Source organism: Trachurus trachurus (genome assembly GCF_905171665.1).
Source record: "Trachurus trachurus genome assembly, chromosome: 5".
Classification (NCBI taxonomy): domain Eukaryota; kingdom Metazoa; phylum Chordata; class Actinopteri; order Carangiformes; family Carangidae; genus Trachurus; species Trachurus trachurus.
Genome location: NC_139896.1, coordinates 35127696 through 35143847, shown reverse-complemented (window position 1 = coordinate 35143847; position 16152 = coordinate 35127696). Strand labels below are relative to the sequence as shown.

The window sequence follows — 16152 nt, the reverse complement described above, 5'->3', positions numbered from 1 at the left end:
TTCCCTGGATGAGCTCACAGAGTCAATATCATGTTTTGTGAGGTCACAATGACCTCCGAACTCTGACCTTTAGCCACTAAAATTTGAATGAATAAAATTCATCCACGAGCCCTAATGAGCCCAATTCCATTGAGTCATTACTAAGATATCCATAAGGATGAGACGTAGCTACATACTGTACTGATGGACAACCCAAACGCTGTCACCAACACAGAGGCTTCAAAATCAGCTGCTTGTTTTTCCTGCTGCCAGTAGTTTCTTTATTCATTGTCTACTCATTTGTCTCCAGATAACACAAACACACACACACACACACGCGCACACACCACAGACTGCACCTGTGTTGTCTCTATCTGCTCAGCATAAGAAAAAGACTTCACCAATTAAACCTAAACTGCACAATATTACGGGACAATATTGTGGAAATGAGTCATTTATAACGACGGTCCTGCTGACAAACACAATACAGCAGATTCATTTTTTCCCTACAGTATTATCTTTAGAATAATCAGCACTGTGCTGCTGTGTCAGTGTGTTAATATAATACAAACTAATAAAACTTCCCATCGCTCCAATGTGGGAATTATGTTATAAGTCAGGTTTATTCTCACCTGTGAAACCTCCGTCGGCAATGTTAAACATGAATTTGGTTTTGAATCCATTCTTGTCTTCCTTCCTGCTCTCGTCCATCTCATCCAAATTGTCTTTGTCTCCATTCAGCCGACCCTCCAACACGTCTTCGCTCTTCAGGTCATCTGCAACAGCTACATGAGACACAGAAAGGTTTTAAAACAGATCTCTGTTTGCTTTCAGCGAGCAGCACAGTTGTTGCACCACTTCTACCTGTTTCATCCAAAAATCTATAGCATGTATCTCTCCTCCTTATTAGCTAGATGCTTGATTTCATTCAAATGGAAGGCTGCTACTCCTCCATCTCATCACCACTGGATTAGGGACGTTATGCAGAACCTTAAGCTGGAAAAGATCAGATGTACCCTCAATGGTTCCATTAACAGATTCCACAAAACTCTCTAATAACTTACAGTATGTGAACAATTTACCTGGTCTGGAACTGGAACTCTGAATCATTACACCTGTCCTTGAACAAATTCTGTAATAAGAAGTATTAAGTGCACTTCTTGTTGTTGTTTTTTTCCTCTTGTCTTTGCCTGTCTATTGTCTATGACTAGTTTGTCACGTTGATGGGGTTTGATCTGTCTCTGTCTATTCTCTGGACTGTTTGTTATAGTTATTTGTAATACAGAGAATATGACTGTTTTATATGTTTAACTGAAAATTACAAATAAAGTGTTCAAAAAAATCTATAGCATGTATACCTGGCTTATTTTCCTTGTCTTCAGTTTTAGCCTGAGGAGAATCACTATCTCCTTTGTCTGAGGACTTCTCTGTTTCTTTGCAGGGCTCCACTGAGGATAGCAGAGAGAGAGAAAAAAGATTAACTTTACCAAAGTACAACTTCACAGAAGAAAAGGATTTGCAGCACACGGACCATGCATCACTCACTTCTCGGTGAGGTCTGACTGGATGACAGCTCTGTCTGTTTGAAAGCTGAGTCTTTTGTGTTGGCAGATGGCTCTCTGTCTCTCTCTGTCTTTGTGGAGGGTGACTCGGTCCTGTCCCTCTCATCTCCTGGTTTGTCCTCTGAGCCGGCCTTGCTCTCCTCACTGTCAGCTCCTTTCTCAGGTGCAGATGTTGGCTCCACACTGGAAGTCTGCTGAGAGAGGAACAGACAGGGCAGCGGCAGGAAAACAAGGAGAAAGTTGGTAAAGGGCACGAGAGACCAAGTTTAAAGTTTGACAACCACATCGTCTGAGGATGATAAGAGGAGTTATGGTTAAAGTGTAATGAACCACGACAAGATAGACAAGACAAGACAATATAGGAAGAAAAACTCACTTCCTGCTCTGACAGCTTCTTGCTATCTTGCTCTGTGGTCTCCTTGTCCTCGCTGGAACCCAAGAGGGACTCAGACTTCTCTACAGTCCAGAAAACAGCAATAAAAAAAAAAGTTTTAAAAGTTTCTGTCTCTTCTTTTTCTGATCACAGACTTTAGATTGAAAGAGAAGTAAAACACGATGAACACAGACACTTTGTTCTGACCTTGCGGGACGGGGGTGCTGGGCTGCGTAGCGACAGGACTGGCTGGCACCGGGGTGTTGGGATCAGAGGAAACACTCTCAGTCAGTTTCTTCAGCTCCATCCCAATGGGAATCAGATCTGGAGAACTCAGTTTCCCATTCACATGCTCGAACTCTTGCACCTACGAACAGATTGGCTTAGTTGTAACAAAATGAAACTTCTGTGGGAATAAGGAATTAAGAGGAGGTCTATAAGTGGCATGCTGAATTTTTACTCATACATATACTTCTTAAGTTCAAACTTGGTCTACTTTTGATGACTGAGTGAGGCTGAAAGGGTTAGTTGATAAATTGATAAGTCAATCAGAAGTATTTTTCCAATTAATGGGCCAAACTTTGTCTGATTCCTGCTGCTCAGTCCAGAGCATTTGCTAAACCTGAGACTTTTAAAAATGTATTCCATTTAGTTGTCAGGGACCACATACAAAAATCTATAGATACAAGTTAGACAAATACAAGTTAATAATACAACAAATAATACAACTTTTTGTTCTTTACACTTCAGAGAATAGTTGTTACAATATTAATACAACCAGTAAAGTGTTAGTCTGCTAATGTGCAACATATTCAGAGTGAAGAGTAAATATTGTAATATAAAAAAATCGTCTTTGATCAAAATAGCATTGAAATGCATTTCATGTTAAGGCACATTGTGTCTCAGACTAAATGACTAAATAATGTATTAATATAATAACTGTGTTGTTTGAGGAAATACTGCCCCCTTACTCTGAAAGTACACTACTAATTCTGAAACACACTTCTCCATGTTTTATACACAGGTGAGACACTACAGGCAAAAACACTGTTTTTTCATGCACTGATCAATTTTGAGATTTTGGGCTATTTTTCTTCCTGAACATGTGTTCTTTCAGAAAAGTCAAAAGAAATGGTAGAACATCCACATTAAGGTGGTTATTTTACTTCATTTTGTCTTTCGTCAGTAGATTTCTCCTAAATTCACCAAAAGTTAACAGCTACTGTGACAAACTGTGCTGTGCCTGTCTGACCCATGTCATGTCAGGTATCATTGTAAAGCTCTCTCTCCTGAACAATGATGTAGGCTCCAGAAATGATCATTTCCTGAATTCGTGCGATTTACATAACAATCTATGGAATTTTACAGTACAAGTCTTTAAAGGCCGTTTTCTCAAAATTAGTTTTTCCTCAGACTCTGAGCCCGAAATCTCAACTTCAGCAGCACTTAGAGACACCAAACCTTCCAGTTTCATTCCTGTCCATATTCTGAAGGTTTTTACAGAGGGGTATTGTTTATATAACATTTTATTCTTAAAAACAGGGCGAAATTTGATTTTTTAGGGCTGGTGACAGTATTTTCTCATTTACAAAGTGATAAAAAGAGATATCCAAAATCCCCTCTGTAAAAACTTCTGACTCTAATATGTCAACAAAATAAAACAAGAATTTTGAAAGGGGCTTTATCCATTGTTCAGATTTCGGTTCTGGAAATGTATGCAAATTAGCACATATTTCATCAGATATTGCCTAATTTACATATTTAAACATAAAAATGGACAAAACTTGTAATCCAAAAAATATTTGTCTTAATGTAAGTGATACACTTGGGAAGTTTCATGGTGATATCTGTTAGTTAAAATGTTTACCCTATTCACCTGTAGTGTCTCCCCTTAATGAAACAAAGCCATGCCTATGTTGTTTACGTACTGACAGGCTGTAATGTAGTTATAGTAATTTAACTATAACCTTTGGAGAACATGCTCCAGCTGGTGGCCCTGCAGAGACTGGTTGTTGAAATAACAGATTGCTTTTGATTATTTGTGCAACAGAAGATTCCTAGTTACCAATGTAGCTACAGTACACATCCCTCAAGTCTGATTAATATCCCATCTCTTTAATGGCACAAATTCTCCATAACTGCAGCAGCTAATACAGACTGAATACACACAGTTAGTTTTTTAAATGACAGGTCCAAACCAATCCTGATTCCCTCTAGATCCAGAAAGCACATTAGGCTTTGTTTTTTTCTACCCAGGTGTATTATGACAGACAAAGCTAACAAAACATTTGTAGTTTGTACGTATGAAACAGTTTGTACCAAAAAGGTACTCACTCCTCTCTGCATCTGCCTATTCCTGAATAGTTTGACCTACTTTCTCTGATCTGACAGTGCGACAGCTGAAAGCCAGCATTTATATGTTGAAGGACCAGTACCTTCTTCCTGACAAGGGACATGACCCCGATCCTGGTGAGGACATGCTGACGAGACAGCCCCTCACGTGGGACTCCATCAGCGAAGGTCTCTGCTCCATCTGCCCCCGGCTCACACAGATGTCTCATGAAGAGAGACACGTAGGCCCTGGTGAAAATAACACACATGCTTTAATGGCACAATGCGACAGGGGAGGTTACCAGCTCCAACACGACACGAGTGCTGTTAACGGCCGGGGAAAACACAGTGAAAGTGACAGGATAGTGGTAGAATGAGCAAATAATATTCTTCTGTAAAAGAAGCCGAGGTAGTAGCAAGGTATTAGTACTATTAGCAGGAGAGACGGCAGCAACAGTCAGGGAAGTCAGTTGTTTTAGCGACCTGACACATCCCACAGTCAAATCTTTAGTCAAAAATTGTTGGTATATTATACATTCAAATTCAAATTCAAATGTATTCATATAGCACCATATCATGCAGAAGCAGTTCAGAGTGCTTTAAATAGAGATAGGACAACATATTAAAAAGTAAACAGCAATAGATACTAAGAAACACAGAAGTTCATACACACAAAGACATTTAAGGAAATGCACAGCTAAACAGAAAAGTCTTAAGTTTGGCTTTGAAGGAGCACAACGTCGGAGCATTTCTGAGACCATGTGGTAGACTAGTCCACTCTTTAGGTGCATAGATGCTACATTAAAGGCCATGTCACCTGGTTTGGTAAAGCCTCTGGGCACATGGAGGAGATCTCTACTCTGTGACCTGAGCAGTCCACCAGGATTGTGAGCTGATAACAGGTCTGATAGCTACTGTGGAGCCAGATGTGAAGTCTGTGTTTTGTAGACCAGAAGGAGTATTTTAAATCCAATTCTGAAGACAACAGGTAGCCAGTGAAGGTTGCAGAGGATTGGAGTTATGTGGTCTGATCTTTTTGTTATGGTTAGAACCCATGCAGCTGAATTTTGGATGTAATCTGTGGATTGTTTTGATTGGAAGACCCATAAACAGAGAGTTACAGTAATCAAGCCGGCTCATGACAAAAGCATGCATACGTTTTTCTGAATCGGACTGGGAGAGAAAGCCTCTAATCCTTGAGATATTTCTGACAGCCCTAGTGATGTTGCTGATATAGCTTTTAAAACAGAGATCTCCATCCATGATAGCACCTACAGTAAGTTCTTGATTTGTTCACTGGTTGTGAGTGATCTAGACTCTGTCTCTGGGCTTTAGCACCCACAACCAGAATTTCAGTTTTCTCCCTATTCAACTGAAGGAAGTAAGCTGACAGTATTTTTACACTCAATATTATGTTTAAATTTGATCATATGATTAACACTGAAAAAAAGAACAAATGAAATATGGAGAATACAGAACAGTTGAGAGACTGATGAGCTTCCTAGTTATAAAATCCTCCCTAAGGCAACAGTGAGATCAGGTTTAGATGCAGTATGAAGAAGGATAGCACTAATAAAGACAGTTATAAAACCAACAGGTCACACTCACAGATAAAAGAGAAAATGTGTGTCAGCTGTAAGCTGCCATCAGTGTAATTTAATTTCAAGTTTTCCAATTTTACAGCCAACATGGAAGAGTTTTTTTTTAAAGCAATGAAGCACTTGTATTTAATCATAAAAGTGGACTCATGTGATATTAGAAAGAACATTGTAGAACCTGTTTACAGAAGTCTGGTGATATGTGCACATGATGTGGGCACCTGAGGTCTAAGAACAAGAACACACTGACCAGGATTACAGACACGGCCAGTAGAATTACTGGGAGAGATCAGAAACAACTGGAGTGTGTGTGTATACAGAGAGCAGGTGAAACAGAAAGCTCAACAAAACTGAGCAGCTGAGAACATTTGATGAAAGTCCTATTTACCAAATGTAATGACTTTAACTCATAGATGTGGTTCAAACCAGAATCATGTCTGTTATTGTTGTTTGTGCTCATTTTACTTTTGTTGTCATTACTGTATGTGTGTTTTAATGATGTGTTTGAACAAGCCAGTGAAACCAAATGTAAATGTCCATATCTGTGGAAAATTAAGATTGTCATTAATTATAAACAATAGACGTGGATGTGACAATACATGGATGGATGAGGTTTAAACTCAAACATGGAAGAAACACCCAGAAGTGCCACCCACAAAGACGGATGTGTGGCCATGACAACAGCGTCACACACTGATAAAGGCTCAACTAGATGTTTAAGAACAAATACCCAGATTAGAGATAATATATTACCATTTGTAGTCTTTGTATTTGTAATTTAGAAAAGCACAGGAGCCACTACCCTGACACATACCTGCAGGAAGTGTGGGGTTAGTGCTAGGAGCTGAGTGCAAGTGTTTTACTTTAGAAGTAACAAACACCACTCAGGGAAACTTACACTTAGACATGTATTTCTGTGATGGCTGGCTCTGGTGCATTACAAAGTGAGGTAACCCTGACACTGGCAAGGCCAACCTTTGCAAAGCTGATAAGGGAGTTGTGGAGCTTTGCTCTGGGCCAACCAATTAAATGTGAGAAGTTGATAAAACCCAGAACTGCCTCTCAACTTTTTGGCCCTTGACTGCATGAAAAGGGAATTACAGATAAATCGAATAAAAATCCTTGTTGTATCCCAGTTTAAATATATAAAAAACGTGCTGAGGCATTACCTAAACTCGCGCTCACTCTTCCCTCTCAGGTCCCTGACCAGCCAGTGAGAGTTGAAAGCGTCCTGGGGGGGCATGCCCCAGCGCATGATGGCATTGAGGAAGGCTTTCCTCTGGCGAGCGTTGAACCCCAACACCTGGTATGAAGAAGAAACAGCTTTAGACAGAAAAATGACACAGTGATATCAGGAGGAGAAACTGTTCAACTGTTCATACTGATTTCTTATGAACATTAGACTTATAAACACATAAAACCTGCTTTAAAGAACCGCCTAATACAGCTCAGTACATAACACTGCTTGCTGCTTAACAATGCAATCATTTCTTGATCCCAGTTCTGTTCATGCCCCGTTCCATGGAGCAGTGAGCCAGAACACAGGATCAGCTGGAGAGCAGTGAAGCTTCCTGACATATTGGACTTAAACTCTCAGAGTTTGTTATGATGCCCAGGGTTGGCCCCTTATCCCAGATTCCCTCCTATTATGCACAATTTGCAGAATGGAGGATTATCCCCCTACTACACCATGCGTCCAGAAATGTGATTAGTTGCTGTAAACACAGCGTAAAACCCTTATTTAACCCTCCTGTTGTCCTCCTGGGTTAAGGAAGGAAGGACGAAAGGAAGGAAAGAAGGAAGGATAAAGGGATAGAAGGAAGGAAGGAAGCATAAAGGGAAAGAAGGAAGGAAGGAAGGACAAAGGGAAAGAAGGAAAGATAAAGGGATAGAAGGATAGGATTTTAATCGTGTCTGATTTTTCTTACTTTACTTTATGAAAAGTGCTTTACAAATAAAATGTATTATTAGGGCCCGAGCCAGTGACAACGTCACAGGGAGGACCCTATTGTAATTCGACATGCACATAAATCAACGTGCCAGCCGACGAGTAACAACAAGTAAGCAAGCAAGTAATCAAGTACTCCACTGACCTGGCGCAAAATTCCCCGAAATGCAAATGTTTATTCTTATTATTATTATTATTATTATTATTATTATTCCCCGAGTTCGAACGCGATTTCGACCCCTTTCCCAAGCCGGGAAACGGAGGAAATTTAACACGCAGGGGGGGAAGCCCAAAAATTGCGATTCTGTGGTAGTCTCGCATGTGGGCGTGGCGAAATGGCACCACAGCGCCCCCTAGACCGCGCATAGGAAATGACAGTCTGCGACACCGATTTGTCCGAAACTTGGTAAACATATTCATCAACCCGAGATCTTCAAAAAATCTCATTACGGACATACCCGACAACCAACAGGAAGTCGGCCATTTTGCTTCAAATTTGGTTTACGCAAAACGAACTCCTCCGAGGGGTTACGCCCGATCGGCTCCAAATTGGGTAGAGAACATCGTCAGTCCTAGCTGAGCTTATCTTGTACTCCGCAGGTCTGTAGCTCAAAGCGCTTGGCCTCTGGCGTGCCCCGAAATTTGGCGACTGTTTCGGTGCTCGCCATGTAAATACGAACGGCTCTCATGCCCACATACTTGATCGTAGACGCTTCAAACTTAGTGCAAAAATCTATGGCAAGACCCTGAACGATCCGACATATTATTTGCCTACGTCGCTCATAGCGCCCCCCGGTGGTAACAGGAAACGTACAAAAATTCGTTAAAAATCCATCGTTGACCAAATCGACTTCGTTCCACTTCTAATACATGCAGACCCGGATGGTGAAGCTACATCATGAACACTTTGACCCTACGAGCAACGGCGTCCGTGTGCCGTCGCGGCGAAAGTGTATCTTCCCAATTTAAATTACGTTTGCCATTCACGCGCACATACTTCGTCGTAGCCACTCGAAATTCAAAGGACATGACGTTGGCTCCTCCCTGAACGTTTTGATATATCGACTTCCTGCCTGGCTCATAGCGCCCCCTGGTGGTAACAGGAAGTACGCAAAAATTCATTTAAAATCCATACTTCACCCGATCAACTTCATTCCACTTCTAATACATGCAGAACCAGTTGCTGAAGCTACATTATGAACGCTGTGAAGATACGACGAACGGCGTCCGTGTGCCGCCGCGGCGACTGGCGATTTTTTATCGTACAATTACGTTTGCCTTTTTCGTGGCTTTAACGAAGTCGTGTCCTCACGAAATTTCATCCACAGGTCAAGAATGGCGAGCTCTTTCAGCGGATAGAGTCGTTTCCCATGGGCGTGGCTAAATGCCTCAATAGCGCCCCCTTTAAGTTTTTCTGAAATTCTCCATAGACAAATTTCGCTTACTTTGTCGTACACATACGAAACTCGACACACACGTGTATCATACCCAAACATACAAAAAATTGAATTGCAGCCACGCGCTAAACCCAACAGGAAGTCGGCCATTTTGGTTAGCATTTCTTTGACGCAAAACGAACTCGTCCGAGGGAGTTCGCCCGATTGACTTAAAATTGGGTAGAGAACATCTCCAGACCAAGCTGATTACGGCTTGTGCTCCGCAGGTGTGTAGCTCAAAGGACGTGGCTGCTAGGGCACGGCCAAGTCCCACGAGTCAGCTAAAAAGGTTTAAATGCTATCACGCCCACAGATTTGATCGCAGCTGCTTCAAACTTGGTGCACATGATGAGGGCGTGACCCTGAACGATCCGACATATTATTTTCCTACGTCACTCATAGCGCCCCCCGGTGGTAACAGGAAGTGCGCTAAAATTCATTAAAAATACATCGTTGACCCCATCAACTTCATTCCACTTCTAAAACATGCCGAACAAGTTGGTGAAAGTATTTCATGAACGCTATGACGCTACGGCTAATGGCCCCCTTGTGGAGGCGACAGGAATAGCGCTCCATCGTGAACTGCCACCTCCCACGGATTTTGCCCGATTGACTTCATATTCGCTACAGATCATCAGGAGACCAAGCTGGTCAAACACTATTAAAAGCTTTTCTCTACGTCAAACGGCGTGGCTGCTAGGGGGCGACAAAGTTGGCCAACAGCTCGTTTAGTCGCCATGCTATTACGTTTGCCTTCCACGCCCACATACTTGATCGTAGTCACTTCAAAATTTCAGTACATGATCAGAGGCCCGCCCTCTACGCCTCCATTTGATCGTACGCTAGCTCGCTCAAGATGCCCCCTTGTGGACACAGGAAATGTCGTGTATTGCATCGACATTGTCCGATCAGCTCGAAACTTCACATGTGTGATGAGGTCACGACCCCAAACACAACGGCCCACATCCCGTTACCGCCCCCTGGTGGACGAACCGTAAACCTGCCGTAACTCCATCGTACGTTGTCCGATTTGCTCGAACCTTCACGTGTTCGACGAGGGGACCGCCCTCGACGCAGCCGCCCACGTCCGGTTGCGCGCGGGGGTTTCGAAGAGCGGCCCGGGGGTAGCGGGGACGCCGAGTGGCGTGGAACGAGGGCCCGTCATAGCCGCTTGCGGCTTTAATTAGGGCCCGAGCCTGTGACAACGTCCCAGGGAGGACCCTATTGTAATTCGACATGCACATTAGTCAACGTGCCAGCCGACGAGTAACAACAAGTAAGCAAGCAAGTAACCAAGTACTGCATAGACCTGGCGCAAAAAACCCCAGATATTGTAGTGTTTATTATTATTATTATTCCGCGTCTTTGAACCCCGATTTGACCCCTTTGCCACGCTCGAAAACTCACCAAATTTGGGACACACGTCGAGTCCTGCGAAAATTGCGATATAGTGCAGTCGCCGTTTTTCGCCAGGGCAAAATGGCTCAATAGCGCCCCCTAAACACGTTTCCAAATTCCCATAGGGATTTTTGGTTTATTTGGGCGGAGCCATTCCAAATTGGATACACATATGTATCATACTCTGACATACAAAAAAATGAATTGGAGCCACGCCCTAAACCCAACAGGAAGTCGGCCATTTTGGTTAGCATTTTTTTGACGTAAAACGAACTCCTCCGAGGGAGTTCGCCCGATTCACTTCAAATTGGGTACAGAACATCTCCAGACCAAGCTGATTACGGCTTGTGCTCCGCAGGTGTGTACGTCAAAGGGCTTGGCTGCTAGCGCACGGCCAAGTTCAACGGGTCAGCTAAAAAGTTTGAAATGCTATCATGCCCACATACTTCATCGTAGACACTTCAAACTTGGTGCAAAAATCTATGGCGTGACCCTGAACGATCCGACATATTATTTGCCTACGTCGCTCATAGCGCCCCCCGGTGGTAACAGGAAACATACAAAAATTCGTTAAAAATACATAGTTGACCAAATCGACTTCGTTCCACTTCTAATACATGCAGACCCGGATGGTGAAGCTACATCATGAACGATTTGACCCTACGACGAACGGCGTCCGTGTGCCGCCGCGGCGACTGACGATTTTTTATCGTACAATTACGTTTGCCTTTTTCGTGGCTTTAACAAAGTCGTGTCCTCACGAAATTTCATCCACAGGTCAAGAATGGCGAGCTTTTTCAGCGGATAGAGTCGTTTCCCATGGGCGTGGCTAAATGCCTCAATAGCGCCCCCTTGTTGTTTTTCCGAAATTCTCCATAGACAAATTTCGCTTACTTTGTCGTACACATACGAAACTCGGCACACACGTGTATCATACCCAAACATACAAAAAGTTGAATTGGAGCCACGCCCTAAACCCAACAGGAAGTCGGCCATTTTGGTTAGCATTTTTTTGACGTAAAACGAACTCCTCCGATGGAGTTCGTCCGATCGACTTCAAATTGGGTACAGAACATCTCCAGACTAAGCTGATTACGGCTTGTGCTCCGCAGGTGTGTAGGTCAAAGGGCGTGGCTGCTAGGGCACGGCCAAGTTCCCGAATTCAGCTAAAAAGGTTTAAATGCTATCGCGCCCACAGATTTGATCGCAGCAGCTTCAAAATTGCTGGATATGATAATGGCGTGACCCTGAACGATTTGACATATTAATTTAATTCGTCACTCATAGTGCCCCCTGGTGGTAACAGGAAATGCCATATTTTGCATCGACATTGTCCGATCAGCTCGAAACTTCACATGTGTGATGAGGTAACGACCCCGAACGCAACGGCCCACATCCCGTTACCGCCCCCTGGTGGACAAACCGTAAACTTGCCGTAACTCCATCGTACATTGTCCGATTTGCTCGAAACTTCACGTGTTCGACGAGGGGACCGCCCTCGACGCAGCCGCCCGCGTCCGGTGGCGCACGGGGGTTTCGAAGAGCGGCCCGGGGATAGCGAGACGCCGAGTGGCGTGGAACGAGGGCCCGTCACAGCCGCTTGCGGCTTTAATTATTATTATTATTAGAAGGAAGGAAGGATAAAGGGATAGAAGGAAGGAAGGCAGGGATGACGAAGGGAAAGAAGGAAGGAAGGACAAAGGGAACGATGGGAGGAAAGGAGGAAGAGAAAAAGAAAGGAAAGATAGATGGAGGGAGGGAGGGAACAGATTGGGTCAAAAAAAGAAGGAAGAAGTAAGGACAAAGGGAAGGAAGGGAGGGAGGGAGGCAGAAAGGATTGTGGAAAGAAGGAAAGGAAAAGGGAAGGAAAGGAAAGAAAAATGGAGGGAGGTAACAGACCAGGTCAACTGGATCAAAAGAGGAAGGAAGAAGAAGTAAGGATGAAGGGAAGGAAGGAAGGAAAGAAGCAAGGGAAAAACGATTGTGGAAAGAAGGAAGGGAGAAAGGAAGGAAAGAAGGAAGTGAACAGATTGGACAACAGGAGGGTTAATGGCTCAGGATGTCCTGTGAAGGGCTGCAGCCTACACACACCTCGATGCTGCCCCCTACGCGAGCTAGTAGGGGTGGCAGGGGTTTGTCTTTCTCGCTCTTCAGCTGCCGACGAGACTGTCTGCGCCCGCCTACAACACATAAAGAACCAAAGCCACAGTTAGAGGGATGATCCTCCCAGACTCTCATCAAAAGCAGAATGGGACCTTAGTTATTATCATATCTCCTCAGAGAGAGATGTACTGTGTAGCCACACCAAACCAACACAAGTGGTTGTATGATTTTTTTTTTTTTTTTTTTTTTTTTTTTTTTTGGGGCTGCCTACCTTCCGGCCTCTCCTCGAAATCTTCGTCCTCGTCCTCGGACCCCACAGAGTACTCCGACTGATTGTCTGAAAGATCATCCTGCCATTCTGAGCAACACATCAAAGAGAAACAGTACATTGTGTTCGCTTCTGTTGGTGGCCACCTGAGGGCGCCATGGCACTGCAGATTACTACAGACCACTACAGCTGGGCATGCACAGACTTCCACTACTTTTGTGTCCTCTGAAAGTGAGGTGAGAGTGTACTACTCCGCCAGACAATCACTTTCAACTTGGAGTGTACTCCAAGCCGCCATGGGCTGTGAAATCTTTACTCTATCACAGTCTGCTGCTGTTGAACTGTGGCAATCAGGAAGCTGAAGCCACTCTGCAAAAGCACAACTGTAGGAAGTGGAACTGCAATACACATGGAAACTGTTGAACTACTAGAGGGGGTGTAGGGGGGGGGGGGGGGGGTTTCAAAACCCACTGAGAAGAGCTTTAGACCAGTATAACACGCCCTGAGGTGGATTTAATGGAGGTCAATAGCTCTTGTTGAGACACGCAGCCTTAAGAGGATTTAATAAAGATGCTGATTAATTTCTGTGCCATTCTTGCTTGAACTGAGCTGATTGCACAGAAAAAGGATTGTGTGTCAAGATAATGTCACTGCGTTAACTCACTGATGGAGCGTCGAGCACGTGGAGGTAGCAGTATCGCTGCTCGGTTATTGAATTAGCTGGATGTCAAAGCCGATCACAGCGTTTAGTCTGCAGCAGGAGCTGCTGAGGTGCACTAAAGCCAACACAGAGGGAGCAACACTGGTCTGTACAATGTCACCATGCAGAGATATATCTCACATCTCCTTTATCTGTAATGAAAGCCCGGTTATTAGACGCTGCAAATGTGCTTCCCTCATGGCAGCGGATCGGCTGCCCATTTGAGTGACCACGTCATTTACTAAAAAACCTGAGCTCTTTCATCGTGGAGAAGCTACTGCAAATAACACAGTGTCATTTCATGCTTCAATTCAGATTCATTCACACACAGAACAACAAAAGTGTTAATCTTTAATCTCTTGGTTGTTTTTCACAATGGACACCAGCTCCCAGAATGCCAATTCAGAACACAACATTAAATATTGACTGTTGGAGTTGCTGATTCATCTCACAGCTGTTATAAGACTGCAGGAATATCACTGGAGGAAAATTAAAAAAAAAAAAAAAAAAAGAAATCCATATCATAAACCTCCAACAGGAGCCCAGTGAGTGGTTTATTTAGAAACTGATGTCTCCTCTTGCTGAGGAATATGCGTTGAGCTCACCTGACAGCTGGTAACAGGTGTCTACTGAGCACTAAAAGCATGGGTGTCAAATCCTGGTTGAAAATGAAGAGCAGTGATAATAAGACGCTGGCTGTTACTTCCAAATATCCTGCCAGGTAATCATTCAGCACACAATAGTCTTAAAGATTAACACTTCAGACATTGGTCTTGGTGAAGGCATGAGGTAAAGCAGCAAACCCAGCCACAGCGTGTCTGCCAGCAGCGCCTACCTTGGTCCTCCTGGGTGGTGTCGTTGTAGTTGACCTGCTTGCGGATGCGTTTGCCTTTGCCCAGGTTGCGAGCCAGATCCTCCTGTTGCTGCTCATAGTGGTGGCGAAGGAGTTTTTCCCAGTAGTCCGGATCCACGTTCTCTTCCTGCTTGATGATCTCCCGCTCCACCTCTTCCTGAACCCACAAACACAAAGACAAACAGACATACATGAGATGCTGCTGATATCTCACTGTATACAATATAATGCACGGTTTTATGCTGATAAAACTGTTTCTCATACAGCTGATTATTTGACATTGTATGTGTGCAGTGCATTAGGCAGTTGTCCTATTTCCCATACATTAAAAATCACCAAACTTTGCACAAAAGTCCAGTCCAATGCCAGATTTACTCAACATGCGCATGTCAATATTCCTCATTGGGGGTGGGGGTGCACAATAAGCGTTTAAATTTTAAAACTTTGAAAATTCCTACCAAACCACTGTACATGCTATGGTTTTGCAGCTTTCACCAAAATGTCGCCCCAATACTGCATAAACTTTCAATTGCGTAGTAATGTTAAGAAATAGCCTAGAAATAACAGTAAATTTCATATTTCATAGTAATGTCATGTTTTTCATAAAGGCAAAAGATTAAACATGCTTTTCATGCTTAGATTTTTTTGGTAAAGGCCAGAATTTTTTTCCACCAAGTCCTTGCAACTGACCGTTATTTCTAGGCTATTTCAATCAGACAACTCTGGAATGAGAAGAACTCATTTATTGAGCGTAAGCATAGCTAGCTGAAGCACAGCATGGATAGCAGATCCTTGAGCATGGCTGCAGCAGGTTTGGCGTCAGGCTCTGTCTCAAATTCCTTCCCTGAATGATCTGGTTTGCCAGACATTACAGGGAATGAAGCCGACCCCCCACAGGGAATCAAGAGACAGAGCCCACAGGTGGATGCTGGGGAGGATGTGGGTTTGCAAAACCTCATGGGCAGCAAGGCAGCAGCAGAGTAGCAGCAGCAGTAGCATAGCCAGGGATGAGCAGGTAAACTGGGGATTTAAATAACCCGCCCTGTTTGGGTGATATGAGGAGAGCATGTGACTAAGGATGTCACGATTATAGATGTTCTTGATACGATTATTGTCAGAGAAATAAACACGGTATTACGATTATCACGATTATTATGCATCAATAAATTTCCCAACACTATGAATGTGTAAAATCAAATATGGTAAAAAAAAATAAAAAAATCTCTAAATATAGGACCAGTTATTAATCTCCCGGGGGAAGTGTTTGAAATATAATATATAAGTCATTAATTGTCATCTATACCAATTGTTTACATTTATTTTAATCATTTTTTAAAATTACAAATGTCACGCTAATATTTAAATTCCCACCAATTCAGTGTTACGTTAGATAAATGGACCAGTATCTGTGCATCTTCCTTTACTTTGGCTGATATGGTTCCGACATAATATTTTTCGCAAAGTGACGGAATCTTTACGATCAATTGATTGTGGCGTTTAAAACCGCGATTAATTGTGAAAACAAGTCATTGTGACATCCCTACATGTGACTGATCAGCTGATTGGCACGGCTTGAGTTGTCTGCCTGAACCACTGTATAAAA

The 16152-nt window shown here is 43.3% G+C and overlaps 1 protein-coding gene across 1 annotated transcript in view; it reads right to left on the bottom strand.

Moving 5' to 3' along the window:
* The window catches only part of chd5 (chromodomain helicase DNA binding protein 5), a gene marked incomplete at both ends in the record, with an annotated part of 53400 nt that overhangs the window by 6572 nt on the left and 30676 nt on the right, over positions 1-16152 (bottom strand). The window contains 10 exons of the mRNA XM_083971031.1: positions 612-755; positions 1338-1427; positions 1525-1732; positions 1918-1997; positions 2122-2281; positions 4350-4494; positions 7013-7146; positions 12717-12805; positions 13000-13086; positions 14532-14706. Of these exons, the coding sequence (XP_083827157.1) occupies positions 612-755; positions 1338-1427; positions 1525-1732; positions 1918-1997; positions 2122-2281; positions 4350-4494; positions 7013-7146; positions 12717-12805; positions 13000-13086; positions 14532-14706 (1312 nt within the window). The remainder of the gene's footprint in view (positions 1-611; positions 756-1337; positions 1428-1524; positions 1733-1917; positions 1998-2121; positions 2282-4349; positions 4495-7012; positions 7147-12716; positions 12806-12999; positions 13087-14531; positions 14707-16152) is intronic.